Below are 27,968 nucleotides of genomic sequence, written 5' to 3'. Positions count from 1 at the left end.
AATACACTAGTGTGTCGCACACTCTTCTCTGTCATGGCTTGCGATCGAAGCAATTCAGAATTCCATGGAAAGAGGATAGTATTAAACCCTAGTTGCTTCAAAAGAAATAGTTATGACTCATCATCTTTGTTAGGTCCTGTACTGCTCACGATATAAAGACATAAGGGTTCCCACAAGCTGAGTCACATGAGCTCAGGGTACCAAGTGGAAAGTCAGTGACAGTACAAAGCAGATGCGAGCATCCAGTGTAGAATAGGATCAGAATAGAGCATAGCTATGCCAAGTCTGTGCATTTATTTCCAATCCCTTAACGATGTCCTGGACTGGACTTCTTTAAAGTAGTCTTATGCCCCCTCCCCCTGCCCTTTCTTACTGTATTTAGCCTGATTATTTTAACCTTAGAAATAGGCTAATAGTTTAGGACAGTGATGTCAACAGATTCTGTAAAAGATCAACCCAACAGACTCAAGCCCTAAGGGTAGTCCAACAGAAGGGTATAAAAGGTAATGGGGCCCTCAGGACTAAATACCATTCCCCAGCCAGCCAGCCAGCGTCTGTCCTCCTGCCCATATCTCCTTGGGGCCCAGCCACGCTGTCCACTCCCATGCCTCCACTTGCAACCTGCTGCTTCCTTGTGTGTGTGTGTCTCAGCTTTTCATTCCCAGCTCTCAGGCTGTCTGGCCTGGCCACTGCTTCCAGCCTGCTGTTCCTGCTCTTGCACAAGTTGGGGCTTCCCACCCAAGTCTGATTGCTTCTGAGATCAGGATTGTACCTCCTTTTTCCTGGTCTCTAGGGATTTTGGAGCTCTGCACCAGCTGATGTTGGACTGGATAACACAGTGGCCTCTGCTGGTTAGTTCCATTTCCACCATCTCATCTGGGATGGGAGGAAGTATCCAGTGATGAGCCAGCAGGGTCACTTCAGTATGACCTGATCATTGCTGTTAATATGACTCGACCCAGTAGGAAGGAAACCCTTCCCAATGCCTCCTCTTGGCTACAGGCCTGTGCTTAAATTTCTGACACTCCATTTTCCTGATGTTTTTCTTTCTATATCCTTAACTTTTCTCCCCCAGCCCCTCCCCCCAATAGTTGGCTATCTGCCACCCTAAACATTCTGTTGAATGAGCTCATGAACAGAGGTTGGGAATCCTGCAATGATGTCAGCTTCAGCGTGATGTCCTGTTTGCCAGCATGTTACTTTACTTAGCCTAGGAGAGCAATATATTGTGATTTGACCAGCTGCAAATGACTGCATGTGAAAGAAAAGAACAAGGAATGAAAGGCGTTGGCATAATAACTTTAAAAAAACGACAGGTCACTTCCCTCGTTAGGAATCCTCTTAGAGCAGCCATTGTTTCTGTGCCTAGGTATTGCTGCTCATGTGGTCTTTAAGGTGTCACATTGCTTGTAGCCCATCTGAGAGAGTGCCAGAGCTTAGCAGCCCATCTGAGAGAGTGCCAGAGCTTAGCAGTCTCTGTGAATACAGTTACCAATGGTGGATGTGGGATGGAAACTGCGCAGACTGCATAGCTAAGCGTAACAACGGGCGTTCACAACAGGGTTTTGAAGGAGCAGCTGGCTGTCAAGGGCTGTGTCTGTTTCCTACACACCCGCTTCCCTGGATTGAACTCCTGTGGATTGTTTTCATTTGGGTATTTTGGCATAAGTGGAATGAAATTTCAGACTCTTGCCTGGGTAATTCTTTCATGTCAGTTAGATTAAGGTGGGGAAGTGAATCCTTGGAAAACTGCATTTTCTAAGGATTAATAATATTCTGGTTAGTTATGCTGATAGTGTATATGCATGTAAGTGGGATTAAACCCTTTCACTGCTGGGTTACTGCCTCTGACCTCCTCACCCCATCCATCACAGTCCCTCTGTTACCAGTCTCTTCTCCATCATTCTTATTCTCTTGAACATGCCAATCCCCTATGGTTCCCTTCCTTCTCCAGCCCCTGCCACCTTCTTTGGGATTAAGATGTAGAAACACCACCACCACCCCTTCCTTTGCATCCAACTAACTTTTAAGTCTGTGGAACTCCCTCCCCCAATGTCATTTCAAGTTAAAACTGCATTAGGTGATCTCCCGCACCCTGATAAAGGTTTTTGGTAAAATGTCTGCATTTTGGCCATTCCTATTTGGGTTTAATGTTAGAAACCTTACCCTATAGCAATATTAGCCAACTGAGAGAGCCATTGGAGTGAGTTCTCTCCTAAAACAGATCACTGGTTTGCTGGTAGTGGCTTCTGTAGTTGACATCTGTCCAAAGTAAACTGGTTAAAGAGAAGAGGGTCACCTGTTTCTCCTCTCTGTGGGATGTGGTCATAGCTAGCAGGTGTTTCTTCTTTGCTTACACACGTTTCCCTTGACTGAATTATAACTTTCTTTATTCACAATATTTTCATCTTACTCAGCCTTATTACTTGATACACTTTAATTATTCTGCAGTCCACTACAATTTACTTGTATTCCAGGGTGTCTCTCTTGTTTCTGCTGTTGGTGTTGGAACTTACTTTCTAACATTGGGGTTGGCAGAAGAGGCCAACGGTACAGTTATCCCTGGTGACAAAAACCTCTAGTAAAGAGCAAGTTGTCTGTCAGACACCCCGGTCCTATTTCCTCCTGTGTGCCTGCTTCCTCATTTCCTGATGCTTTTATTTTCCTTTTTAAGTCTTCCCACATTCTGGCTTTTAAAACCATTAATTCCTCTGGCAGGGAGTGTTGGGTGATCCCTACATCTAAAAGTTTTCTGCCAAATGAACCTGAATGCATCACCTCGGCCTGTGTACAGAGAGGCCTAAGGTTTCTCCCATAGCTGAGACTCCATTGTTGCAGTACAAATGATCCTTGTGGCTTTATGTAATCTTGTCCTTACAGGTGACCTGAAGAGAAGGAAATAAAATAGGTTTGTGCCTTTTTAAAATTTTATTTCATGACATCTTTACACATTAGACTTATTTTAAAAAATGTTTTGTTTTGCCTTTGAAATACTACAAAAATTGGGTTTTTGTCTTGCTCATGTCTTGAGGATGCAGAAATGTAGATTGAAAGCTTCTTCAGCCCTTACTTTAAGAGACATGGTATTGGGGGGTGGGGGAAGCTAGAAAGTTAGATTCAACTTTTGATTAAGTTTTGATATCTGTTTCACTCAAATAAAGAACAAAACTGGACAGTTTGAACAAAACTAATTTCCTTCTGAATTAAGCAGGTTTCACCAACAGCCTTCTTTATAAATCATAAGGAGGAGGAAGAACACAGATCTAAGTTTTTCCTTTACAGATAAACTTCAAACATATTCTCTGTTAATAACGGACAAACACAAGCCCTGTTTGGCATTTGCCAGTTCTAGTTAACGGTCCAGATATTCAACTTCCTGTTCCATAGGGGTCAATTCACTAGGCTGTACTCTAGGAAACTTACTCTTTCTTTTGAGCAGATGTTAAAAAAACTCACTTGTGTTTATTGCCCCAATTGAAAATAAAACCTTAAGTTTATTTCAGTAAACTTATGACAAGTCAATATTGAAACTGCAGCAAAATCAATTCTGTGTGTAAAAGATAAAAAATGCATGCTGTGGTTAAGTGTCTCTGCAGGCATTGCATACAGAAAACTGATTTCCTCCCATCTTGTTACGGTGATACAGAGAGGAAATGCCCTGGCCTTATCGCAATTCCATTATGTCAAGCAACTTCTCAAGAGCCAGGGGAGCAGCTTGGAGAAAACTGCACCAGCTGCGGTGGAGTTTCTTCTCTGTCTGGGGAGATGCTGACTGCCTTGTGTGAATAATTACCATTAACCTGTCTCAAACCAGTGCTGATTGTAACTGGCCGGCGGCTTCCAGCCAAACAATTACTTACCCTGTCTGTCAGGCAGAGAGAGGGGGAAGTGTTCATTTTAAAAGGCAGTGCCTGTGTCATTTCACAGCATTTTTGGCTTCATGTGCAGATATTATTATTAAGGAAATCACTAGCAGAGTTTTCAGTTCCTAACAATGAAGCAATTAATCTGATTTTATTGAGAGAGTTGGTTTGTGTTTTATTTTTATATATGTTTAGTCACCCTGGAACAATGTCTTCCAAATTGTGGTCATATGTAATAGAAGTGAAAAACAAATCGGGCTGTGTGTGTGTTTGTATTCGTGTTCCATGCCAGCTATTTCATTCCTGTCCCATCAGCTGCTTACTTTCCTGATTTGCCACATGTAAAACTTGCCAATAGTTCGATGTAGTCAAAACATAGCACAGTAGAACCTCAGAATTACAAACTGGCCCGTCAACCACGCATCTCATTTGGAACCAGAAGTACGCAATCAGGCGCAGCAGCAGAGACACACAAAAATCAGCACAGTACTGTGTTAAACGTAAACTACTAAAACATAAAGGGAAAGTGTTTTTTGTTTTTTTTTAAGATTTGACAAGAAAACCGTTTCTGTGCTTGTTTCGTTTAAATTAAGATGGTGAAAAGCAACATTTTTCTTCTGCATAGTTAAGTTTCAAAGCTGTATTAAGTCAATGCAAACTTTTGAAAGAACAGCCATAATGTTTTGTTCAGTATTACAAACATTTCAGAGTTACAAACAACCTCCATTCCTGTTTGTAACTCTCAGGTTCTACTGTATAACAAACATGCAGTTTATCATCTCCCCCCCCCATCCCCCCATTTTATATTTTCCCCTTTCAGCTGAAAAGAGTAAAGTTGTTTTCAGATGTCTCTACACATGTTATATAGACCAAACCGTGTTTACACAGGTGGAGTCATTTGAGAACAATTGGAGGTTCATTAGTTCTGGCACAGATTGCCCTTAGCTTTATTTAGCTTCTTAGCATGAATTACACCAAATCACTGGTTTTCTTAAATAAATTACAGCTACCAGATTTTACCCGTTGGGAATCTGAAACATTTTTCAAAGTCAACAATTTGGCACAATTATACTCTGAGAATACCTTGTTGGTTTTTCCCAATTGTTTTGTTTTCATCTGTACCAAATTGCATAAATTACATGCTATTGTTTTATATATAGCCAATCTTAGAATCAACTCAGTGTATTAAACATATACCAAGTTTAAATATAATGATCGTTGCTATGGTTCTAAAATAGTGGTCCACAAACTTTTTATGTTGCGTTCCCCTACCCTTAATGAAATCTGTCAGGGCCGTGAGCGAGGTTGGGGGCCAAGAGCCATGGTTGGAGCAGGGCTGTGTGGCTCTCCCTTCGGGGGCTGCCCCAGGCCCTGCTGCACCCCACCCTCCCAAATGTTCCTCTGTGTCCCCCCTCCCCCCCCCCTGTTTGGGGACCACTGTTCTAAATGAATGTATGCATTCTTACTGTGTTTCTGAAATAGTGAGGAGGAGTCCCCCCTTTCATCTGGTATCGGTACTGCAGGTGCAAAGTTAATGTTCCACTATATCCACTTAGCAAAATGGAAGTTATATCTGACCACAGTTTTAAAACAAAAATACCCAATTATCTTGTTAACTCCTCAATATCCTCTTTGAGTTCTCTATTAAACCATGACTAACTCTCTTTTGAAATCCCTACAATGGTTTGAGAAGAATTTATTGAATTACCAAAGGAAACAATGACCTAGCTTGCCCCCCTTTAAAAAAAAAAATTCTATTCTCTTTGCTGTTATTATCCAGCATCATTCTGTTAATTTCAAAATGTTCTTTCACAGCGTTTCCCAAACGTTTTTGGCCACGGAACACTTTTTAGCCTGTTACGGAACACTTACAATATATTATTTTGTAGTCGTTTGGTTTTCAAATAAAAAATTGCATTATTTATGCTCAAATATATTTTATTTTATAAAACAAAGCAAAAATACAAATTTAAAATAACTCGAACTAACAATTTCTAACTGGAAAGCGCCTATAAAGTAGTACAAAAATCAAGTGCAAGAGTCAAAATTAAAAACAGTGTTCTACTTAAAAAAACAACTGTGTTTATATATACACAAACACCTAACAAATTAGATTTTTACTAGGAAAATCTATTTTTATAAACAGAAATACACATTTGGATGTAATGGGATTGGTGTGTCTGCATTTTTCTATCACAAATTCGCTTAATATTAGGAATAATGCTGGAAAGTTGAATCCTCATGTCAGGCGCAGCATCAAGTCTATTCCTATGTTTGGGTTTTGTTGCAATATAATATGGAAATCCCGCGCCATGGTATTCAATACGAGATCTATCAATAACCGGAATAAGAGTTTTATGTTAAATTATAATCATTCAAAAAGAGTTGTAAACCACGCTTCAAATATGCCAAATTTAAAATTAAAAAAAATGTACAGACCCTTTTCTTAATTACGATTCTTTCATGGACCACCTATTCACATCGTGCGGCACACCAGTGTTCCGCGGAACACCGTTTGGGAAATCTATCACAATCGGTTAGTGTGTAAGCTGGTCATAGGTACTTCTGGAAAGGAGACTTCAGGAATGAAAAAATAAACGTTTTTTCTGTTGCAGGGTTTCTTGGATAATCCAGCAGTAAACCACCAAATTATTTTGCGCCTGTTACGTTATATCATCCGCCTCATTTGGAGACTGCAGTAATGGATACGTACAGACATTCTGAGATTGTCCAGTTATCACCAGAATCCAGAAAAACAAGCAGCAAGAGTATCCTTTCCATACCTTGTATATGCAATTAACAAATCCTCCTCTTCCTAAAGGACATCCGAGACATTGGGAGGAGCAGTAGAACTCCGTGTTTGTGAAAAATATGCACATACACTGTCTCATTTTGTCTGCTATCAGAAGACAGAGGGTTTTTAAATGGGAATTCACTGTGAACACGTCACGATGGATTTTGGAAACGGATATATAAAAGCTTTGTGAAGCAGGACTTTATGTGAGAGTGGTGTTTACGCTGGTTTTTCTTGAACTTTTAAAAGACTGATTTGGAAAGAAAATGATCAAACATGATTGATTTTCATACTCCATTTTCTGGAAACCTGTAGACTAATCTCTGATATATTCTGCAGTGGAGTTAACTGAGCCAGCTAACTTGCGGAGCTGCCTTAGTTTATTATAAAATAACTGTGTACAGATGTTATTCTCCCCCCCCCCCCCCAGCAAGGAGGGGTCAGATTCATGCTTTCCCTCCATTCCTAGACCCTTTCATGCAAAAAGGGGCAAACTCATGAATTGAAGCTAGTTGAAGAATGGTAGAAGGATTTGCATCAGAACTTCAGTTACCTTGCAAATCTCTACTGCCACCCTAAATTCAACTGTATGTGTGTCACGCAAACAGCATACTTCCTGCTGACTGATTTTAAACTGCAGCTAAGTGCAACTGGCGAGCTCCCCCTGAAACTTCCACCTCTTCCACCCTACCAGCAGGAATCTCAAAGTTGACCTGAAATTTGCAGCTTAACTGTGAAAGTATTATGCTTCAAAAACCATACCAAGTTGCCTTTCTAAAAGTTCTTTATATCTAATGAGTCTGGATACATTTGTGTATTATATAACATAGAATGTTGAAGGTTGGGGATAATAGAACAATAAAATATTTGTGGGGTAAAAGTTCCTGAAACACTGCAATTTTGCCTAAAGTTGGAGGGTTGCATAACTTCAGAAACTATTTTAAACTTCACTTAATATTTTACTGTGACTGTTGATAAACCCAATTGGTATTGCTGGTTTTTTAATGTGTTGGATTTTTGCTAGAGCTGGTTTTGTACTTAAGATCTATTCTGAGATGCACAGTTGAACACGTGGACTGCTGACTGAGTTACATCCGTCTTGAGGGGAAGAGTACAATATTTGAATTGATTGTGGCGGTTCAAAAAAAATCCCACAAGTGAATAAATTAAATATCCATGGGAAGCAAAAATTAGGCCATTTTGAAAGTTCCAGCAAAACTTCCATATAATCTTTTAAAATAATACAGTGAGTGCCCTTAAAATTGTATTCCTACATCAGACATTGTGACTTGTTTAAAGATTAACCAAAACCAGAACTAAGTTAAATCAAGGTTCCTATACTGGAGTGACTCACTAACTAGGTTTCAGGAGGCATCCAGCACAGAAAAAGTTTTAACTTACCTTTTCTTTACTTAGATCTTCCTTCTACAGAACTCCCTTTACCACTTCTTAGTTCACTGAAGTTATTCCAGAAGGCAGCATTCTGTGAAACCACAAATACCATGGATTGCATGACTTGTAAACTTCTGGTATTTAGAACATAACAGAATGCCTTCTGTAACAACTTCAGTGACCCAAGAAGTGCCAAGAGGACTTCACAGAAAGAAAAACTTTATTTTTAATTTTTAAGTGTGTATATTGACTGCCTCCCTGAGCCTGCTCCGTGGGCACTGTAACCATCGATCTAGGTTTAACCTGAATTTTAATATTGGTTTTATAGTTCACCTTCACACCATGGGAAACTGCATGACAGGTGCGTTGGGGAGCGCACAGGTCCTTCAGCTGGTGCAATGTATTAATGCAGAATTTACCCAAAGCTGGCTTCAGAATTGTCTTCAGAATCTGGCTTCCTTTTGTATGTGATGCAGAGAGCTTGCATGATTCAATTTGTTTCTGTTTACTACAGTCTACTTCAAAATGCCGCATTTTATTTCTGGTTTCACCAGCACCATAGAAAAATATGATAGCTTTTCTTCCAAAACATTGCAATGTGTTGATCAGCGTATACTGAGTGCCATTGTATTTTTTTGTTAGTTTTGACAAGTAAATTTGTATAACGTATTCTCTGCACTGACCCCTGGTGCCTCTGGGGCAGGTGGAAGGGTTCCTCTAAACATGGCTCTGTTCCCCAGTTGCATTAATCCACCCCCGCGAGCAGTGAATCTGGAGGACATGTTGGCTCTGTAGGCTAAACCTTTGTCCTAGGAGTTGGCCTCAATTATCAAAGCAGTGGGTGGTTTTTTTTTTTTTTTTGTAGAGCAATATTGGTGACTTACATTGTATCTGGAGTTTCAAGCAGTAATTCAGTAGTGCTGATGGCAGATAATCACTTCCATAACAGCATGGTTTTGGATCATACCAAAGCAGTAGGCGTAAAGGGGAATTCAGAACATCCTACATGTAGTGAATTGAGCGGGTATCAATGTATGGTCAGTAAAGAGTTCTCACTGCTACCGGATGCTAGAAGTGAGCATAAGACTGGAGGGGCCTATGAGACAATGACTTTTGTTCCATTTTGAACATTCCTCACATGTCAGAGTCACACAGCCATTAAATAGCTTAGACAAAAATCAGATTTTCCAACACTAGACGTTGCAGTCATCTTTTGAACAGAATTGGACCCTAGCCACGTCTTGGAACGACGTTACAGTTGATCAGGTAGTTTCAGGTATGAGTTTTGAAACCCCCTCCTGAGGCCACATTGTCCACTAGTTGTCATGAGAGAGTAGAGCTAGTTCTGACATTTGGAATTGCGCTATGCACCTTTCCGAACACACCAAAGACACTTCTGTTTACAGCACCCACCCCCCCCACACACACACTTCTACAATTGGCGCAGGCGTGCACGCACACACACGCTTCTACAAGTGGAGCACTTTATTTCAGTTCTTTTAAATATAGTGCCCTTGGGAGAGTTGGCATCAGTACAACATATCTTCTCCCTCTCCATCCCACCTCTTAATAAGGCTCTGCTGGCCCAGTGCCTGGAGACTTGGGTGCTTTCTTTGTACATTTACCTCTGGCATGGTAGTGCAACAGGTTTGCCACCACACCATGGCTTCAGACTAGCTTACTATAAGCGTAATAAATGATTTTAAAAAACAATTCTGTGAATTATATGAACATTAAAGAACAAGATATTGGCACCATGTGACTTGGACTTCTCTGCACTCTTGTTTATCAGGAAGTTTCCTGCAGATGTTTTTACAGTATGTATTTTAAAAAAATAACAAACTAATCCCATTGTTTTTGACAATTTAAAACTGGTTTTGTGCCTTGGCAACCTCTCTGCCCAGGTTAGATTTGTGGGTGGTTATTGAGTTTGTTTCTTAAATCTCAACGTAACATTAAAAACGGTTATAATACTTTTGCTACATTGTTAGTGGAGGAATTTCTTTTAATTCCATATAATCCATACTCTACCCTGCCAAAACTACTTTATGAAGAATTTTCTTTGGTTGTGGAGAAACCAGATTCAAATTTTTCCTACAAAACTTGTATGATACGGTATTATGCTTTTTCCTCCTTCAATAATTGTAAATATTTGAGTATTTATTAGATTTAGGGCATCATATTATTCTTATAATCTGAGCCAAATGTCTGTGTGCAATGTTTTGTTTCTTTTCTTACTATGTCATGTAAAGTTTTGTACAGCATATAAAGTAAATTACTGTTTTTCTAAGTCTTTTTTAGAATTGAACTTGGTAAATACTGTAGATTCTTTTTTCTGTGTAATTAATGCACTCTACTGTTCCATAATGCTGTAACTTGTAGAAATGTTGTATATTTATTTTCTGCTTATTTAAGTTCCTGTAAAGTTTTTAATGAATTTTTACTGGTATATATGGAATTAGTGATTGATCAGTTTAGAGCACTGTCTTCTAATTCAGTGCAATCAATAACGTTTAGTTACTGAGTAAAATGTTCAAAAGTGCCTAAGTGACTTAGGCTCCTAAGTCCCATTTTCAAAAGAGGCTGTGAAGTACCTAAGTCAAAGTCTCACAAAGTGCAGGGGACTTGGGTTTCTGTGTGCCTAAAGTCTCTCTTGAAAATTGTATCCACAATTTAATCCCCCATTTCGGCCACTTTTAACTTTCTGGACTCAATGATTCAGCACTGTATATAGAGGCAGGGATTTGAAGTAAAATATGATATGGAAATGCAGACTCAGCCAAACGCCAAAGCCACATCCAGAATCTCTTTTTGTAGCTCAAAGCATTAATTTGTTACAAATAACTTTATCGGTCTAAGCAAAACATTATCATCCCAAGGGGCCAAGGGCAGTTTATTCAAACATATTATTAAACTGAAGTGCAGTAGTCTCAGTTAATCACTTTTTCAAGATCTAGACAATGTGCCAATCCCCCACCTTCTCATTCTCCACTGCCTTCAGATTTCACCCTCCCTGTGCTCCTACTGAATCTGGCTGCCTCACTTCATTGCTTCAGCCAGTTGCCAGAATTAAAAATTATGCTGTAGATTTCAGTTCGATAACTTGATAGTGCTTCCTGGTAACTCAATAATAACCCTATTTTGGGATATGAAACACCTTATCCTCAGTTTACATAGTGCAGGACATGGCTGTTACCTCTTAAACAAGAAGCCCCTGCAAGTTATTTATAGAACTACTTTCTACTTTGATTTTTAGAGTAAACTTTTGCATCCTGGTTTCAAGACCACTCATTACTGTAGCAAAGCTCCTTATCAGGTACAAACAGAGCACTGATCATGTACTGATTAATCACTAACTTGTTTCATAGGACCCAGCATATGTAGCATTTTTATTGCAGTTTCCCTGGCTTACTTGTGGTTTGCACTGATGAATTTTTGACAGGGTAATTGCCACTTTACTTGTGCAATACGGCTGTACATAGCTACAGATCTTTTTTAAGATGCAATCTTTTATGTTTATTATATAAAATTCATTAAACTTTCATCTATTTGTGATGAGTATTATTTTGCTCAAATTCAAAATTTTATGCTCTTCTGAGATAAGATGTATGGAATTGTAGATGGGGCTTTAATTCTCTGTCTCTGATACTTGCACATACATGGACCTGTGCAAGTACCACCCGGGCACAGGGAGTATCAAACACCCTCGTTATGTCATGTGGACTGGCATGGAATTAAATAGCTGGTTGGGGGTGGGGGGATAGTTCATTGGGGTTTGGAGCAGGCCCCTAATGAGCTAGGCGAGGGACTAGAGTGCGTCAATAACATTTGTACATGACACTTATTTTACAGGAGTTGTGAATGCCACAGAGGACAAAATTAATACAAATGGGCTCTTGTGATGAGCAAGATGGGCAGAAAAGGAGACTAAGATTCAACTGGGAAATCTGCAAGTTCATACATTGGGGGAACATAATCACATGCAGCCTAGGTAGGCATGGCCTGTATGGCAAAGATAGAGACAGCCCAAATCCCTGCTGAGAACTACAGGGGCTCAGAGCTCCACCCACGTGAGTCCACCTGACCAAGCCAAAGCCTGAATTTAGCTCCAGGAGTAATTGTAGATCCTATCTGCTGGATGAAGGTGTGGGTCCCAGCATCTTGCAGAGAGGCAGGACAAGTGTCTCACATTTTTTTATACTGCAAATGACCACGACTTGGATTTTATATAACAAAGGAAGAGTCAGAGATTGGTTTTCAGCAGTGAATTGTAGGGAGGAATAGGAATGTCAGAGGTACCCTGAGGGGTTTCAGGTATGAAAGTGCAAATCCAAAAGTGGGAGAAGGAAACCGTGGTTAGGTGGGAGCCTTTGCAGGGATGGGCATGAGGGTGATGCGAGTCCTGAGCCATACGGGCAAGGGAAGATCTTGAAAGGCTGATGCTGTGCATGGCCTTGCTGGGGAATGTGATGTGGTCAGTGGCAGGATGGAGGTAGGTAACATGCAGAGGCAGGATGGGAGCAAGCCTGGGTGCAGAGAAGATGCCGGCACGGCAAAGAATTCCAGCAATAGGATGGAGGGCAGATGTGGAATATGGTGCACTGGAAGAACAGGGTTTGGCACCAGCCAGCATGTGGGGTGACAGGAAGAAGTCAGATCCGGAAGAAAAGGCTGGGGTGGATTGTGGATGAATATTGAGAATTTAGTTGGGGGTCATTCAGGATGAGGACAGAACAGCAAGCATGGGCTGAGGGCAGGTGTGAGCCTGTAGGTTTGGAAGTCATTTTCACAGAGGCAGTCAGCCAGAGATAATGTGTAAAGGAGGTACAGGGTGGGGGCCTCAGCAGAGCCTGTGCAAAGGGAAACGCGGGGGAGGGAGGGAGGATCAGCTGAACAAGGAGAGCAAAAAAACCATGTAAAGGGAACTTTGATCTGATCTAAGTTGGTTCTGTGAGGGGCTCTGAGTAGATGGAGACTAGGTTTCAGCTAGCGGTGCCCTGCCAGTGGGTGGGTCCAAACCCCGAGCACTAGCTGGGTGATTTTTGGACTGCCGTACTCAAGTCCCACCTAGGCAGCTTTCGGGCACGGGAAGCTCCACTGTCCACATGCCAATGGTACATGAGGAACAGCTGAAGCCCCAGGGGGCCACACAACAGATTTCCTGGCCAAAAGCCGATTCACTGTTGGGCCAGGCGGAGGCTGCGATGCCGGAGACACTTCGCAAAGCCCGAAGGGACCAGGACTGCCCTTCTCTGCAGTCAGCATGGAGGCCAGACGGAGGTGGAGAACATGGAGGCCAGACGTCCGGATTCTACCAACCTAGGGAAGGCCAAGCTCTTGCTGTATCTGAAGGGAGGTTACTGGCCAGGCTCCTGTGAAGTCAAGGTAGAAAGGAGCCAAAAGGGAATAGCAGGAGAGGCAGTAGCTAGCTCAGTCTCCCAGGCCAGGTAATGTTCCCTGGAAACTCAGGCCACAGCTGGCAGGGGGTTTATGAGCTGAATGGCCTACGCAGCACCTCAGGGTGGGTCCAAGGAGGGATATTCCACACTGATTTTGCCGAAATTGGTTGTAATGGCTGTATGGTGGGGGGAAAGCAACCCATCCCCTGCAACGTGTCCTAAGCTCTTACGGCTGAGCCACGCCGCCTGTGTGCAGAAACACAGCTCTAGCACTAACCCCAGAAGCTGCAAGACCTGGTACAAAAGAGCAGAGTTTGTCCTTGTACTCCAGAGCACTACACAAAGCTGAAAACGTATCCCCGGGGAGCAGTGCAGGCCCTGGAGGCAGATTGCTTTCTGGCCCTGAGCAGCGTCGGCCACCTGCTAAGAGCCCTAGTTATTTCACGGTTTGCTCCTCACAAACCTGGCCTTTAGATATCATTTATGTGGGGTGAACCGGACCCTGCTTGGACATCAGCCCTGACTCCCTTGTCCTGCGAGGCCTCGTGGAAGCCCTGGGGATCAGCGAGGGGTGCGGGGGAAGGCATAGGGAAGCGAGTCTGACCTGTTGCTGGAAAATGCAACCAGTGTCCAGCCAGGGACATCTCTCCTTCTGGGGCAGAATGGTGAAAGCCGGTTCTGGCAGGAGGCCGAGAGAGCCACGCAGGTCCTGTTCCCAAACTCAGCTGCTTGAGTGGATGTCGGTCCTGTTCAGGGCCTGCTCCAAGGGGCTGATGGTTTGGTGACTCACCCGTCCCCCGGTACGTTAAGGGCTGTTACATTCTGCCATCCTCCACCCCTCTGAACGAACACTCTGTTCTGGCTAAAGTTCTCCCCTATGGTTACAGATCCATTGTCACCGCAGGACGGTCAGAGGCCCTGCTCAGACGTCAAGGACGTTGCTGGGGTCCTGTCTGGGCTACGGTTCTTGGGTGTGGCTGAATAGGAGAGCTGCTCCCCAGCGTGATGCGATGGCGGTGCAGAGTGACTCTTGCAAGAGCATACCTTGCAATGAGAAGAACAGGAGTACTTGTGGCACCTTAGAGACTAACAAATTTATTAGAGCATAAGCTTTCATGGACTACAGCTTATGCTCTAATAAATTTGTTAGTCTCTAAGGTGCCACAAGTACTCCTGTTCTTCTTTTTGCGGATACAGACTAACACGGCTGCTACTCTGATACCTTGCAATGAATTCCCTGGAGAGCCGTCACCACCAGCAGCAGGAGTGCTGAGAAGTACAAAGGTGAAACGTGTGTGTGCGTGAGAGAGAGAGAGAAATGAGGCAGGAGGACTCATTAAAAAATGACTGGAGTCCCTCCTGGCCCCTGGCAACAGTTGTGTCAGGGCGGTCATGGCTTCTGCTAGCTGGAACAGCTGACGGGGCTGTCTCTCTTGGGGCTGCTTCAGGAGCTTGATGGCCTTGTCCAGCGTTTTCTGTGCTGGGACGACTGCCCTGCTAGCAGAGTCCCGGAGAACGCCCAGACACCTCATTCACTGAGCTGGACCAAGCCTGGGTTGGTTGATGACAAAGCTTCAGTAAGACACAAAATACCTAGAGCGGCTCACGAGGCCCTAGGCTGCCAGTCATCCCGGTAAGGATAAAAGTGACACTTAATCACCCCCATCTCCCCTTAGTTAAAAGTCCAGTGTTAAGTGTGTAGGAGGCGAAACTGATCAACTGTCGAATGCAGCAGAGCTCACGTGGAGGAGCAGAAGGGAGTTCTTTGCTATCACGTCTCAAGAGCAGTAACATTAGAAGTGTGAGCAATGGGATGAATGTCATGGAGGAGGCCGTTGGTAGCATGTGAGAAATAACAGGGGCTCAAGCCCCAGGACTCAGGGAAACAGCACCATTGCTGTTACAAGGTGTTGCTAACAGGTGCAGGCTTCCACAGCAGGGACTAGACCCAGGGGAGTTAAACATCTACATGCCTCAGAGGATCTGGGCCTTCATGTTTAAATATTTAGGAACAATGAATGTCAGCCACACCTACAGGGTGTGGGGGGGACACACATTAGCCTGGGAAGCAGGGACTCAGAACAGGACTTTGGGGTCGTGGTGGAGAATCAGCTGAACTTGCGCTCCCAGTGCAACGCTGTGGCCAAACAGGGTAATGGGATCCTGGGAGGCATAAACAGGGGACTCTTGAGTAGGAGACGACAGGTGATTTTACCTCGGTGTTTGGCACGGATGCAACCGCTGCTGCAATTCTGTGCCAGTTCTGGTGTCCGCAATTTAAGAGGGATATTGATAAATTGGAGAGGAGCCACAAGGATGATTGAAGGATTAGAAAACCTGCCTTATCGTGACCATTCAACTCATCAAAGAGAGGGTTAAGGGGTGACTTGACCGGTCTCTCAGTATCTACACAAGGATAATAGATGGCTCTTCAGTCTAGCAGATAAAGGTACAAGATGCCAAGGCTGGAAGTGGAAGCTAGACAAATTCAACCTGGAAACAAAGCACACGTTTTTAACCCCTGGGTAAATTCTTCCACTGGTGGCGGTGAATTCTCAATCACTGGCAATTTTAAAACCAAACTGGGAGTTTTTTCTAAAAGATCAATTAGGTTGAAGCACAGTTCTTGGCACTAAAGCAGAAATAAATCCAGGGACGTTCTATGACTTGTGTTATGTAGTCAGGCTGGGTTATTACAATGGTCCCTTCTGGACTAAAAATCTATTAATCTGTGAAATCCCCCCGGCGGCTGAGCCAGATTAATGCAGGGGTAGCTTCGTCGTCGGAGACAACTGTGCTAACTGCGGGCATGGCAAAAAGAAACACCACGCGAGACTCAGGAGCTGAGCTGAGCATGTCCGGTGCTGGCTACGAAGCTGTGGAATGCTACGTCTCAGCTCCGAACGCTCTGCTGTGTGACCTCCTGCAGTGTCCAGTGTGAAACACACCCTCTTGCCAACGCCAGCCCACAATAAAGGAACCACAAGGCTTACATAAAAGGAAACACAGGCTGCCAGAAAGCGAAGAGCAGAGACCAGTGCTGTGAGTCACGGATCTGGTGAGGTGCTCCCTGGAGTGCTAGGAGGGGAAGCCGGGCCTCTGGAGTCTGAGCAGCACCCAGCCCCTGTCCCTATCTTGGGGTGCAGACCTGCACTCAGACGCTCCCTCCTAAGAGCGGATCCTGCTGCTCAGAGCCTGGGCCTGGAGCTGGCCGTTCAGACTGCCCTGTCCTCACACACACCCTCCCCTGGAACTCCACCTCAGGGTGGGAGCCTTCTGGGTGACCAGAGGAACGCAGCAGTTGGGTAGCATTTAAATAAAGAGACACTTTGCCCAGAATCTAACCCTCCCCTCAACGAGGCTGGATAAAACTGCTTTCCCCCTAGAATTCAGTCACTTTTTCACATAACTTTTGTATGGTCGAAGCACCGTCATTAACATTAAGCCTCCCCTGTTGTCCCTTCTCCGGTGTACGCCTGCTGCAGTCCCATCAGTCAGCAATGGTGCATCCACAATATCGATCTACAGGCTTTCCAAGGCACGGTCATTTCACGATACATTTGGCACAGTTTCAGGGTAACTGCACCCCTATTTCCCCTCCGTGGTCCCCTGAGGGCACCCACTTAAGGGTTCTGGCTCCCAGCCTTCACCTCACGTGGGCAGGGACCCAAATCTCTCTCCCTTCTGACCCGGGGTTTTCATGCTGCACAGCATTGTCTTCCACTGTGCTATGCCCAGCAAGCCAGTCTGCCTAAAGGCCATTGCCTGAGCGTTGCTTTTGGGCCGAGGGCGATGGTCCATGTATTGCCAGAAGTTACCACCCAACTCTTTCTAAGCAAGCACACTTCTTCTTCAGGGGAAAGCATTACAGAGAAAACAAAAACTAGTCCGAGTTCCTGTACACTTGCTAAAAGCTCACCTTACCTTATGGCGCCCTCGTTGGTCAAAGTCTTTCCAACCCTTCCACAAAGGCTGCCCCCACCCCGGACAGACAGCCCTGTCCGTTTGCCGGATCAGACGGCTCTGTGTCAATTCAAGTTCATACCAAAAGCCCTTTCTTCTCCTAGGCTCAGGGAAACCCAGCTTGAAGCAGGATCTGCAATCCAGGCCAGGAGGTGGTGCCTCGCTAGCATTGTTTGCTCTCAGTGACTCACCTTAAATCACCCCGCCCCCCGATGTTTAGTTCCTGGAGGAGTGTGGTAATTCTCCCCTATGAAGTTGCAAGAATCCCTGTCCCATCGTGATACATAAACTTAGTACAATATAGTCCCCAATGCTATTGCATGCGGTTGCAGGATCTGTCACAACAAATTTCATAGTATCATTGACAGGGCCCCATCTCGTCCCCTTATTTCACCATGCGCAGTACCTCGCTACTACAGCAACCGGTTCTCTCGACGTGCCCCACAGAGAGAAAATACATTTGACTGAATTAACATTCTACGATGGCAACACGGTGCTTATCTACCTACCTGTCAAAGTTAGCTGGGCCCCACCACCGGAGAATTTGAACACCTCACCGTCGTGAATATTTTTATCCTCGCAATGTCCCTGTGAGGCAGGGCAGTGCTGGTATCCTCACTTCACACATGGGGAGCAGAGGCACCAAGAAACTAAGTGACTTGCCCAGGGTCACATGGAAAGTCTGTGGCAGAGCAGGGAGTTGAACCCAGGTGACATCTACACTTAAAACTAGCTGTGCTGCTGTAGTGCTTCGGGGTAGCTGCTTGCTACAGCGACGGGAGGGGTGCTCTTGTCACCGTAGGGAATCCACCTCCTGAGAGGCGTAACTAGGTAAATGGAAGAATTCTTCCATCAACCGAGTGCTGTCTACAGTGGGGGTGAGGCCGGCTTACCTCTGTCCCCCGGGGGGTGGATTTTTCACACCCCTGAGTGACGTAGCTAAGTCAGCCTACGGTTGAGAGTTCAGACTTGGCTCGGCTAGAGCCTGAACCTTGAGACCATCTTCCTCTCTCCACTATCCCCAGGCTGCCCCCAAGAATGATGCCGAGATGTTTTCCGCACCTTGTGGGAAGGGCTATTCTCAAAACGGTTACCAAACTGTACTGTTGTACCCACAGTAGAATTTAACTGACAAGGGGGGAAAAGCCATTTTATCCCATTCTGCTTGAGATTCAAGCTCCAGTTACAAGCTGCTTCAGACATGTGCCATCGGTTTAGTTCTGGTCAGAGCGGCTTTGAAGTTCCTTGACTGTTAAAATGTGTCTATTAAATGGAGCTAATTGACAAGATGTTTTCCAGCACTTCCTAGAGCATTCGAAAACAAAAAATGCCCCTCCTAGCAGGGAGAATCCAACAGCCAACTCAAATCCAGCAGCCGTAGGCTCCTTTCTTATAAATGTGAAATAAAATCCAGCGGTTCCTCGTATTCATAACACGCAATTACCTCGTCTGTCCCCCCGGCTCCCAAGTGCACTTGCCGGGCAAGTCAACCAACACTCAAGCTGCAGGCCACAGACTCTGAAGTTGGGAGTCCATAAAAACGAAGTGCCCGTGTTACGCTACCGGGAGGAAGGCTTCCAAAGTGCCGCAGCCTGGGGAAGACATTAACCTGTCCAAAACCATCCTGAGCCGCTGCCTTTCCTCACCACACCAACAGGAATGGCCCTGGCCAAAGGAAGCGCCACTCTAACCTGAATGCCGAGCGCTAAGGAACAGGCTGTGGGCGTGCTGGCGGAACCGAGGCGTGTGCCAGGCCTGCGGTGCACAGTGAAATGTACCGCGAGCTCTCCGAGGGGCCATCCTTTCGGGGAGTGAGCACCGTTCATCGCTGGCTGGGGTCCGTACAGCACCCGCACCGGTGTAGTTCCTTTAGTCACTCCGGTGCTGTTTACTGAACCGACACTTCACTTCTAAAGGCAGGTCATCCCACTGCAGAAGCCGCCCAGACATGTGCTATGGTGCTGAGAGGGAACAGCCTCCGGGGGCAGGTGAGGGTGGGTGTCGTCACCCAGCTCTGGGGCTCTCTCAGCCCACCCCCAGAGGGCTCAGCTCCAGGAGACCCCATTGCAAGCACCGGTGTCAGTGCATGTTCACGCTCCCCCCCGCCCAACCCCTTCTCCCTGCTTGCGGCGCTAGTGACAATGTTGATCGGGGCGTCCTGGTGCTGCTGTGGCTGCAGGGCGGGGATCTGAACTGCGCGGCTGCATTGGTACGACCACCCAGGACCAGGACAGAGGCGTTACAGCGCTGACAAAGTCACGCTGCCGCCCTACACGCCTCGCCTTCTCCTTCTAGCCGCTGGCTGATGGCTCCCTGCTCAGAGATCCCACCAGGCTTCCCTCCAGCCTCCTGTGTGGGCCCTCTCTTCCAGCCGGCTCCTCTCATACCTGTATGACCTCTCCAGCCTTTGCCTCTCTGTCCCAGTGAGGGTTATCAGCTCTGCCCACTGCTCCTCCAATGCCTCATCCCGGGAGTGCCACCCAATGTGCTGCAACCCGTCTGCCGCTGTCTTCCCTGGTGCTGCCCTGGCTGTCTCCATCCCGCATTTCTTCATCCCCTTGACCCACCCTCTCGCCAGCGCCCGTGTCAATGGTGGATCTCCCCCGTCTCCGAAGAGTTGCTGTTCCCCTCGACCCAAATCTGTCTCCAGTCTCCCAACTACTGCAGCTGCCTGGCACTAACCTCGCCCCTTTCAATTGGTTCAAAATGCTCCCACCAAAAATACCTACCTTGTTTCCGGCTCTGAGCACATCCAGTCTGTGCTCCCGCCCCCAGCTCCTCCTTGCCTTTGAATCCTTTACAGCCCTTCTGCCTGCCCATGTGTTTCTGTAATAGTCATTCACTGGAGTCTTCCCCTTCCCCCATCTCCAGAGCTTCCCTCCCCGCTGTCGCTCTTTGCTCTGTAGCTATCTTCTCTAAAGGGAAACTCCAGCCTAAGATCAAAAAGATTCTGCTCCACCGTGGGAGGGACGTGGACCTCCTCTGCAAGTGAGGTTTCCGACGTGTCTGACCTGAGCCTCCCTTTACATTTGGTTGCCAATAGAAGTGCCGAATCTTCTCTGACCTCAGGGACTTTCCTTTGCCTGCCTCAATGTTTGCTTATACAGACCATCAACAGAGTATAAAGAAGACAGCCATTTATGAGCATAAGAACGGCCACACTGGGTCAGACCAAGGGTCCATCTAGCCCAGTGTCCTGTCTTCTGACAGTGGCCAGAGCCAGGTGCCCCAGACAGAATGAACAGAACCGGGCAATTATCCAGTGATACATCCCATCGTCCAGTCCCAGCATCTGGCAGTTAGAGGCTTAGGCCACCCAGAGCCTGGGGCTGAATCTCTGGCCATCTTGGCGAATAGCCATTGATGGATTTATCCTCCAGGAACTTAACCTAGTTCTTTTTTTAACCCAGTTACAGTTTTGGCCCTGACATTGAGTGCCCAGGTTGACTGTGCGTTGTGTGAAGAAATACTTCTTTATATTGGTTTTAAACCAGCTGCCTGTTAATTTCATTGGGCGATCCCTGGTTCTTGTGTTATGTGGAGGGGTAAATAACTCTTCCTTATTCGCTTTCTCTACCCCAGTCATGATTTTATAGCCCTCTATCCTATGCCCCCCCCTTAGTCATCTCTTTTCCAAGCTGAACAATCCCAGTTATCTTAATCTGTCCTCAGATGGCAGCTGCTCCATCCCTAATCATTTTTGTTGTACTTCTCTGACCCTTTTCCATTTCTAATATATATTTTCTGAGATGGGGGTGAGCAGATCTGCACACAGTATTCAAGGTGTGGGCGTACCATGGATTTAGACAGTGATGATATGATATTTTCTGTCTTATCGATCCCTTTCCTAATGTTCCTAACATTGTTGGCTTTTTTCACTCCTGCTGCACGTTGAGTGGATGTTTTCAGAGAACTATCCACAATGACTCCAAGGTCTCTTTCTTGAGCAGTAACAGCTCATTTAGACCCCCCCCCCCATTGTGTTTGTATAGTTGGGATTACATTTTCCAATGTGCATTACTTTGCATCTATCAACACTGGGTAACAAAATGACAGCTGCAAGTCAATCACCCAGTTTAGTGAGATCCCTTTGGAACTCTGCGCAGTCGGCTTTGGATTTAACTCTCTTGAATAATTTTGTATCTGCAAATTTTGCCACCTCACTGTTTACCCCTTTCCCCAGATCATTTATGTTGAATAGGACTGGGCCCAGTACAGACCCCTCGGGGACACCATTTCCCTCTCTCCATTCTGAAAACTGGCCATTTGTTTCCTGTCTTTTAACAACTTACTGTTCCATGAGAGGAATCTTCCCTCTTGTTTTAAGGAAAAAATGCTGCTTCCCTTCTGGAATTTCCCCTTTCTCTGTTTGCAAAGTTTGAGGGTAAATCACGTCTTTCCCTTTCGGTGCTGCTGACCCTCTGCCTCATGTTACTGCCAGCGCTATATTTTCTGTCAAATGCCCATTTCTGTACAAGAATTGGTATGATGCTCACCCTGGCCTACAGAACTCTCTTGTAAAGTCCACACCACTTTTTCAATAACTCTGTTCCTTATTTTCTTGATATTAAAATACTGGTATAGATCGGGTAACATTTTCAAAAGTGCCTGAGTGTCTTAGGAGCCTCAGTGTCATTACAGTGATTTAGCTTCCTAAGGGCAGGTTGTCAGTGGTATTTAGGCACCTAGAGCTGTGGATAGACACCTAGTGGGAGCAACAGAAGCACCTAAGCAGGGTGGGTGTTTAATCCAGTGTGACCCAGGTGCCTCTCCTGCTTAGGTTCTTTTGAAAACTCCACTAGGTGCCTAAATACCTTTGAAAATCTGCCCCTAAGTGCCTAAGCCACTTTAGAAAATAGAACTTAGGTGCTTTTGAAAATGTTACACCAAAACAATACTATCCCGGTAAAGTTTTATACAATGGTTCTGTGGTACATACCTGAAATACCCTCCAATTAGTAACAAGGATGCTGATGATTTAATAATTAAATCTTCCTAAAATGACTAACATTCACCTGATCTGTTGGCCAGAATGCTTGTGTAGGGTGCTGTATCTCTGAGACAGTAAAATGTTAATGACCAGCTATTTTCTCAACACTAGCGTGATGGGACCTATCGAGATTGGACTGTCACAGGCTCACAGCTTTGCCCTGACTCTGCCCCCACTGAAATCAATGGCAGTTTTACAATCGATTTTGCGGGGAGTACAAACAGGCCAGTGCATAGCTGTCTGGAAATCCCATCGCTAGAGTTCAATGCAAAGCACCCTGGAGTGTCTTTCTATTGACTTCAGTGGGCACTGAATGGAGCATTGTACGATGTGTGTGTGGCTCAAATCTCTCTCTCTCGGACACAGCCTCAGTTTAGTCATGTTGTTATTCCCCTGGGCAGGACCAAACGCCTGAGATGCAGTGAAGAAAAGCAGCCTGGCATCTGCATTGAAAATGTTTTCTGTGCGAACTGGTTCAAAATGCTCTCCAGTTCCAAGGCTATTCACTTTGCCTCCGTGTTTGGCCTCTACCTGTTGAAAATGAGTGAGTGAGCCTGGGTTCAAATGACCACATCAACGGGCTGTGTTTGATATGTAACATTTTCAATGTGTAAAAGGAATTGCCCACTCCTTGGAAACATACACACCTTACAGGAAGGGCCTGGCAGCCCCACAAACAGGGGCACAGCCTTTTGCCGGGTGCACGGTACTGCTGTGACACTAGGCAGTTATGGAAAAAAGTACTTTGCTAATATTTCCCACCCTGCCCCCCGTGTTTTCTCCTGTTTCCCCAGAGTTTACTGCCCAGTTCCCTAGCTCTAAAGCACAGGGAATGGGCCACCATCCCTGAAGACAGCCTGGCTCAATTTCCACCGCAAAAAATGGAAGACCGCCATCATTTGTATGGGCCATCTCACTTCCATTTGCAAAAGCTGTAACAAAAGGGCAGCCATCTTAAGTGAGGGCAGCCTGTGGCTTCAATTCCTTTGGAAACATTAGGAGACAGTGGACATCTTTATTAGCAGCCATCTCATTTCCACAGGAAATGGCTAATGAGGGATAGTCTCTCTGAGGTAAATGGGACGATCTCTCACTGTGACACATCAGCTAATCTTATGATACAACACATTCATTTGAAACGTCTTCCTCAAACATTCCAGTCTGTGTTTTCTTCATACACGAAAGAAAGAGGAAACTCCAACACTAAAATCCCCGCGACTTTGTGAGAAACAGTTAGTCAGACAATACTGCCAACTCCAAACTCAGTGTAAAGTCACCTAACTACGTACACATCATCTTCTCACACGTCCACCACCACAGAAACCTACAAACAGTTCCCCTCCATTCCTCTCGCAAATCAACTCTACTCCAGCACAGGCACTGAAGTCCCAGACAGACACCCTCAACTCTTCCCTGGCAGAATGCCGTAAAAAATGTACGCTGCTTGGGTATGAAACAATACAGAGGGATCTACAAAACCAAAATCGATTCACGCTGCTAGCGACGTGCAGCCAATAACACCTGAATGCTGGAAAAAGCTGCAAACAACAAGCTATTGTAGTTCAACAAACACACTCATTAGTCATAGCTGGTTACGGGTTGGAAGGGGAAGTAACCCCACACTCAACATCACAAACAATAGGAATTAAAATTAACCCCCCAAGAACACTGGTGTCGTGTCCCTGGCCCACTTCGAGAGGCAGAACTACAATCCAGACATCTCCGGCTGCTTCTGACCTGGTGAGTGTCTGTTTATATCCAATATTATAAATGCCCAGAACTGTTTTGTAGATCTCCACCCTCCCCTGTCTTCTCTCAACAAGGCTACGTTGCCAACCCCCTGGCTACCCCCGTGCTCACATGAGAAAGGTTAAGCCAGAAGTAGATTGATGTGTGAAGTGAACTGGTGCATAATTTCAAATGAATTTGGGAACATTTTCTTGCCAGTTTCACCCGGACCCGACCGTGATGGCGTAAGAAGAAAAGTAAGAGAGTTTCCTTACAGCCATATTTAGCATCAATGGAAAAATGACCCGAGCTCCCAAGTTAGGAGCCACCTGAGATGCTCTCTTTAAAGGGACTGGAAGACTGCAGGGCAGAGAACAACAGCTGTGCACCCCCACAACACCCGAATGGAGTGTCTGGGTTCTGGTGAGTCAGAGACACCGAGGAGTCATTTTAGGACCACAAAGGCACTGAGAATTGCCGGGCTCTGAATGGCTTGGAATTAGTATTGTAATTAACGGAGTGAACTGAAAGTGTTAACCAGATCAGGCGAAACCCATTGAGCTTGGTATATATAAAAATGAAAAGACAAATATCTTACTTCCCTTGGCAAAACCCACAAAACAAACCAAGCACACGTTATGGCCCAGACCTGAAACTACCAGGGTGACCTCATCAATTCTGCAGTGACTTGACAGTTCTGCTCACTTGACTCCTAACCCAGCAGACAGCAACTAGAAAGAGTTAACAGCACCAGGCCAACTTTCTTCCTCGCAGCAAGACTGCCCTGGTCCCCAACCCACTCATTCATTTCTGATAGGAATGCTTTATGTGAGGGAATTGCTAGGGATTACGACTCGGTACATCAACAACGGGTGAATCTAAGCGTATGTGGCTTTCTTAATTTGAATGTTATATCTTCTCACCGTTAATGCTTTTCCAGAGTCACTTATGGTCCCCAATTGAGGGGTGAGGTAGCAGTAGATGTATTGGAAAAAATAAGAAGCTAAAAAAAAATAAATCTACAGGTAAATTATACCAGTCCTATCAGTAATCAAAACAGTTTCCATTGAACATCTGAGAGTGGGATTAGACTGCTAGAAACTCTGTTCAAACTGAAGAGGAAAAACCCCTCCACGTGCTACCATGGAGTTTCCAGATGTGGACAGGCTGATAAATGGTTTGCTCTTCTGAGCAGCTGCGTTTTGGTGGAGAAAACAGAGGGCGATAGAATTTCACTAGCCCTCCTTGGGCTTTGCTGAATCAGCACCTCCCAGTTCTGGCAGCATTCCTCCCTCGAGAAGCCTGAAGCAGCCGCACTGCTCCATTATTATCACTTCCATACCCAGGCCAGCCGCGATTATAAAAATGTGTGTGCACGCGTTTATAGGAGCAGCAAACAGCTCAGCTGTTTGGGGTTAAACCGAGGCTTCTGTAAAGAACGACTCCCTCTGAAACGGGACAAAACCATGGCCCAGTTCTGTCCTTTTGTCCTGGAAGAACACCTTCCAGTTCTGAGCACCGACTCCAGCTCCGCTTTGCAGGCTCTGCACGCCATCTGAGGCAGTCATTCGGCATATTACAGAGCACGTGACTGGGTCTGTATCCACACCCAGAGCCAAGTTAAACTACATAGAGAGGGTCTGTCATATACTGTACTTTATTAGCTGCTATGTTGTCTCACAGGAACATGTACCTGATCTTAAAAAAATCTCCCGATGGCTTAGCTGTGAAATGGGGGAGCCCTTCCTGTCTCATGCCCTGCTCCTGAAGCCACTTGCTCAGAGACTTCGCTGAAAGGATGCAGGGAAATGAGATGAATCATGAGAGTCAAATTAAGCAGGCCTGTGCAGGATCAGAGCCTTTGGGAATGTCTGCCCCACAATGTAATCCCAATGTCAGTGGGACTTGAGCCCACAACCCGGGCTTGTGCGTCCACACTGAAGAGTGACTCTAGTTTAGAATTTCTGGATTCGGTTTGTCAAAGGGTGTTTTGAGTCCAAGGCCAGCAGTACTGCCTAGTGGCGATACTCCAGGCTATGTCATCCAATGGCGAGAGTCAGTGGCCACGTTGCCTAGCGGTTACAGTCCATGGTAACGTCACCCAATATGAAGCCGGCTGCCATCCCAACACCAAAACACCAGTAATAAGCCAACACCCAAACCAGTAATGACATAAATTGCATAACACAAACGCCGAACAGTGCAAAACAGTGAAGCCAGTGCAAACAAATAAACTGCCTACCTTTGCATGGCCCCGAGCCCCCTTTCTCCTCCTCCTTCCTACCACCTATGTGGAGCTGCTGAAGGTGCGTGGAGGGCTGCAAGGGGGTGAGGACTTCCAGGAGTACATTTACCCTGTCCAAGCTGCACGGGCCACCAGACCATGGTATTGTCCAATGCATTCCTGGCCCGCAAGACATGGCACCCTGGAGGGCACTCAGAGGGGGGGGGGGGGCAGAAGCCTTGTGGCCATTACTGCAAGCAGCCCCTCAAACAGGTCTTTTTGCTGCAGTCCGGCTCCAGGGGCAGTCTCTCCTCCCACGCTGCAACTCTGCCGCCTTTCCACGTGCTGAGACTCCTTTCCCCTTTGGTCCTGCACCTGCTGGTTGGCCGTCTCCAGGATGTCCACCCTAAGTTCGTCACAGAAACGCTTCCTCTTTGACCAATCCATAACAATTGGAGATCCCAGGCTGCTGCTGGAGTGTGGAAGGGCCTGAAAGCAGACATGAACCAATGCATTATTGTCTGAGTACTTCACAAAGGGTTCAGTGCATGGTCAGAGAAAAGGGCCTGTGGAATCTCAAGGCCAAAAAATGATACTTTGTTAAACTCAGCCCTAGTATAGGCTTAGGTTAGAGGAACACCTCGGTTCCCAGCAGCTCCCTGGACACAACTGACTGATACAGAGTGAAAAGAGCGCACTCCCAATGGGAAGCTGCAATTTACAGAGGCGATCTGCTTACAAATGGCAGCCCGTTTAAAGGTGTGTAGGTGTGGGGAGGGGGCGTGCCGGGCTTTGCTGCCTAAGGTTTATCGGTCCTTTCCGGCAGCGCACGTTCTGGAGGACACAACAATCCTGGAGATTGCTGAATGGCAAACGGACATTCTAGTCCAAGCTACTGTTGGCAGGCCGGGCGTGTAAGCCACAGAGGTTTCCAAGCTGATAAACGCATCTACAAGTGGAGTGGGCTGGTGTCCTATACAGGAGGGCTCAGAAAATACACCCTTCCCAAAGACGTGACTACCTCTCCGGAGTTCCTACCGCGGAAAAAGTTGGCAGCTATCAGCACCCGGGATTGGGTCAAAACACATGGGGGAAATCAGCAGGATGCCACGTGAGCATCCACACGGATGATGGTCTCCCTACAGTTTACGATACAACCTGCTTTGATGACATCTACCCATGGTCTACATGCAAACACACGGCAATACGGCCTCTCAAAGAACTGCACAGCCAGCCCCCCTCACCCCCAACACGTTTCTGGACTACATACAATCCCTTTGCCATGTTCTGGATATTGACTTATCTCCCAGGGGACTGCATTTTCTTCTCCCACACCATCCATTTTACTCGTTACAGGTGGCTCGTAACACTGCGGCATGGCCGATTTCTCCACAGCGGCATGCGAAAAGGGAAGGCAACATACGGTTCTTACTTTTAACGCCACCCCCCTCCCCCCGCACATCTTTGTAAGAGTGTGTGAGTAACTAGGCAAATATGAATGTTAAATGCTTGTTTAACTGTTGCTCGCGCTTCCCGGTCTCCATGTGGAATTCCAGGTGGCAGTGGTGGTGGCCAAGGCATTGGCCCGCGTTCCACCAGCAGCAGATACCCGCTG

The 27,968-nt window shown here is 45.8% G+C and overlaps 1 protein-coding gene and 1 long non-coding RNA gene across 23 annotated transcripts in view; one reads left to right on the top strand and one right to left on the bottom strand.

The window, feature by feature from the left end:
* The window catches only part of BCL2L11 (BCL2 like 11), a 53,187-nt gene extending 41,594 nt beyond the window's left edge, over nt 1-11,593 (top strand). For all 20 annotated transcript variants that reach the window (XM_042852753.2, XM_065589914.1, XM_065589916.1 and 17 more), the window contains one exon: nt 6,479-11,593. In XM_042852753.2, coding sequence (XP_042708687.1) covers nt 6,479-6,492 — 14 coding nt within the window. In that variant the 3' untranslated portion in view covers nt 6,493-11,593. The remainder of the gene's footprint in view (nt 1-6,478) is intronic.
* Nucleotides 614-27,968, bottom strand: part of LOC112059388 (uncharacterized) — a 166,003-nt gene continuing 138,648 nt past the window's right edge. Inside the window, exons 3-4 of one of the 3 annotated variants that reach the window (XR_010600005.1) lie at nt 26,372-26,842; nt 614-6,194 (exon numbers count right to left, since the gene is read on the bottom strand). This is a non-coding gene — a long non-coding RNA (uncharacterized LOC112059388). Of the gene's footprint in view, nt 26,843-27,968 lie in introns of all 3 variants that reach the window. The other 2 variants (XR_010600004.1, XR_010600003.1) reach the window with 2 other exon arrangements.

The sequence above is a fragment of the Chrysemys picta genome, chromosome 3 (assembly GCF_011386835.1).
Source record: "Chrysemys picta bellii isolate R12L10 chromosome 3, ASM1138683v2, whole genome shotgun sequence".
Taxonomy (NCBI): domain Eukaryota; kingdom Metazoa; phylum Chordata; order Testudines; family Emydidae; genus Chrysemys; species Chrysemys picta.
Note: the sequence above shows the minus strand (reverse complement) of the source record. Positions and strands in the feature narration are given on the sequence as shown.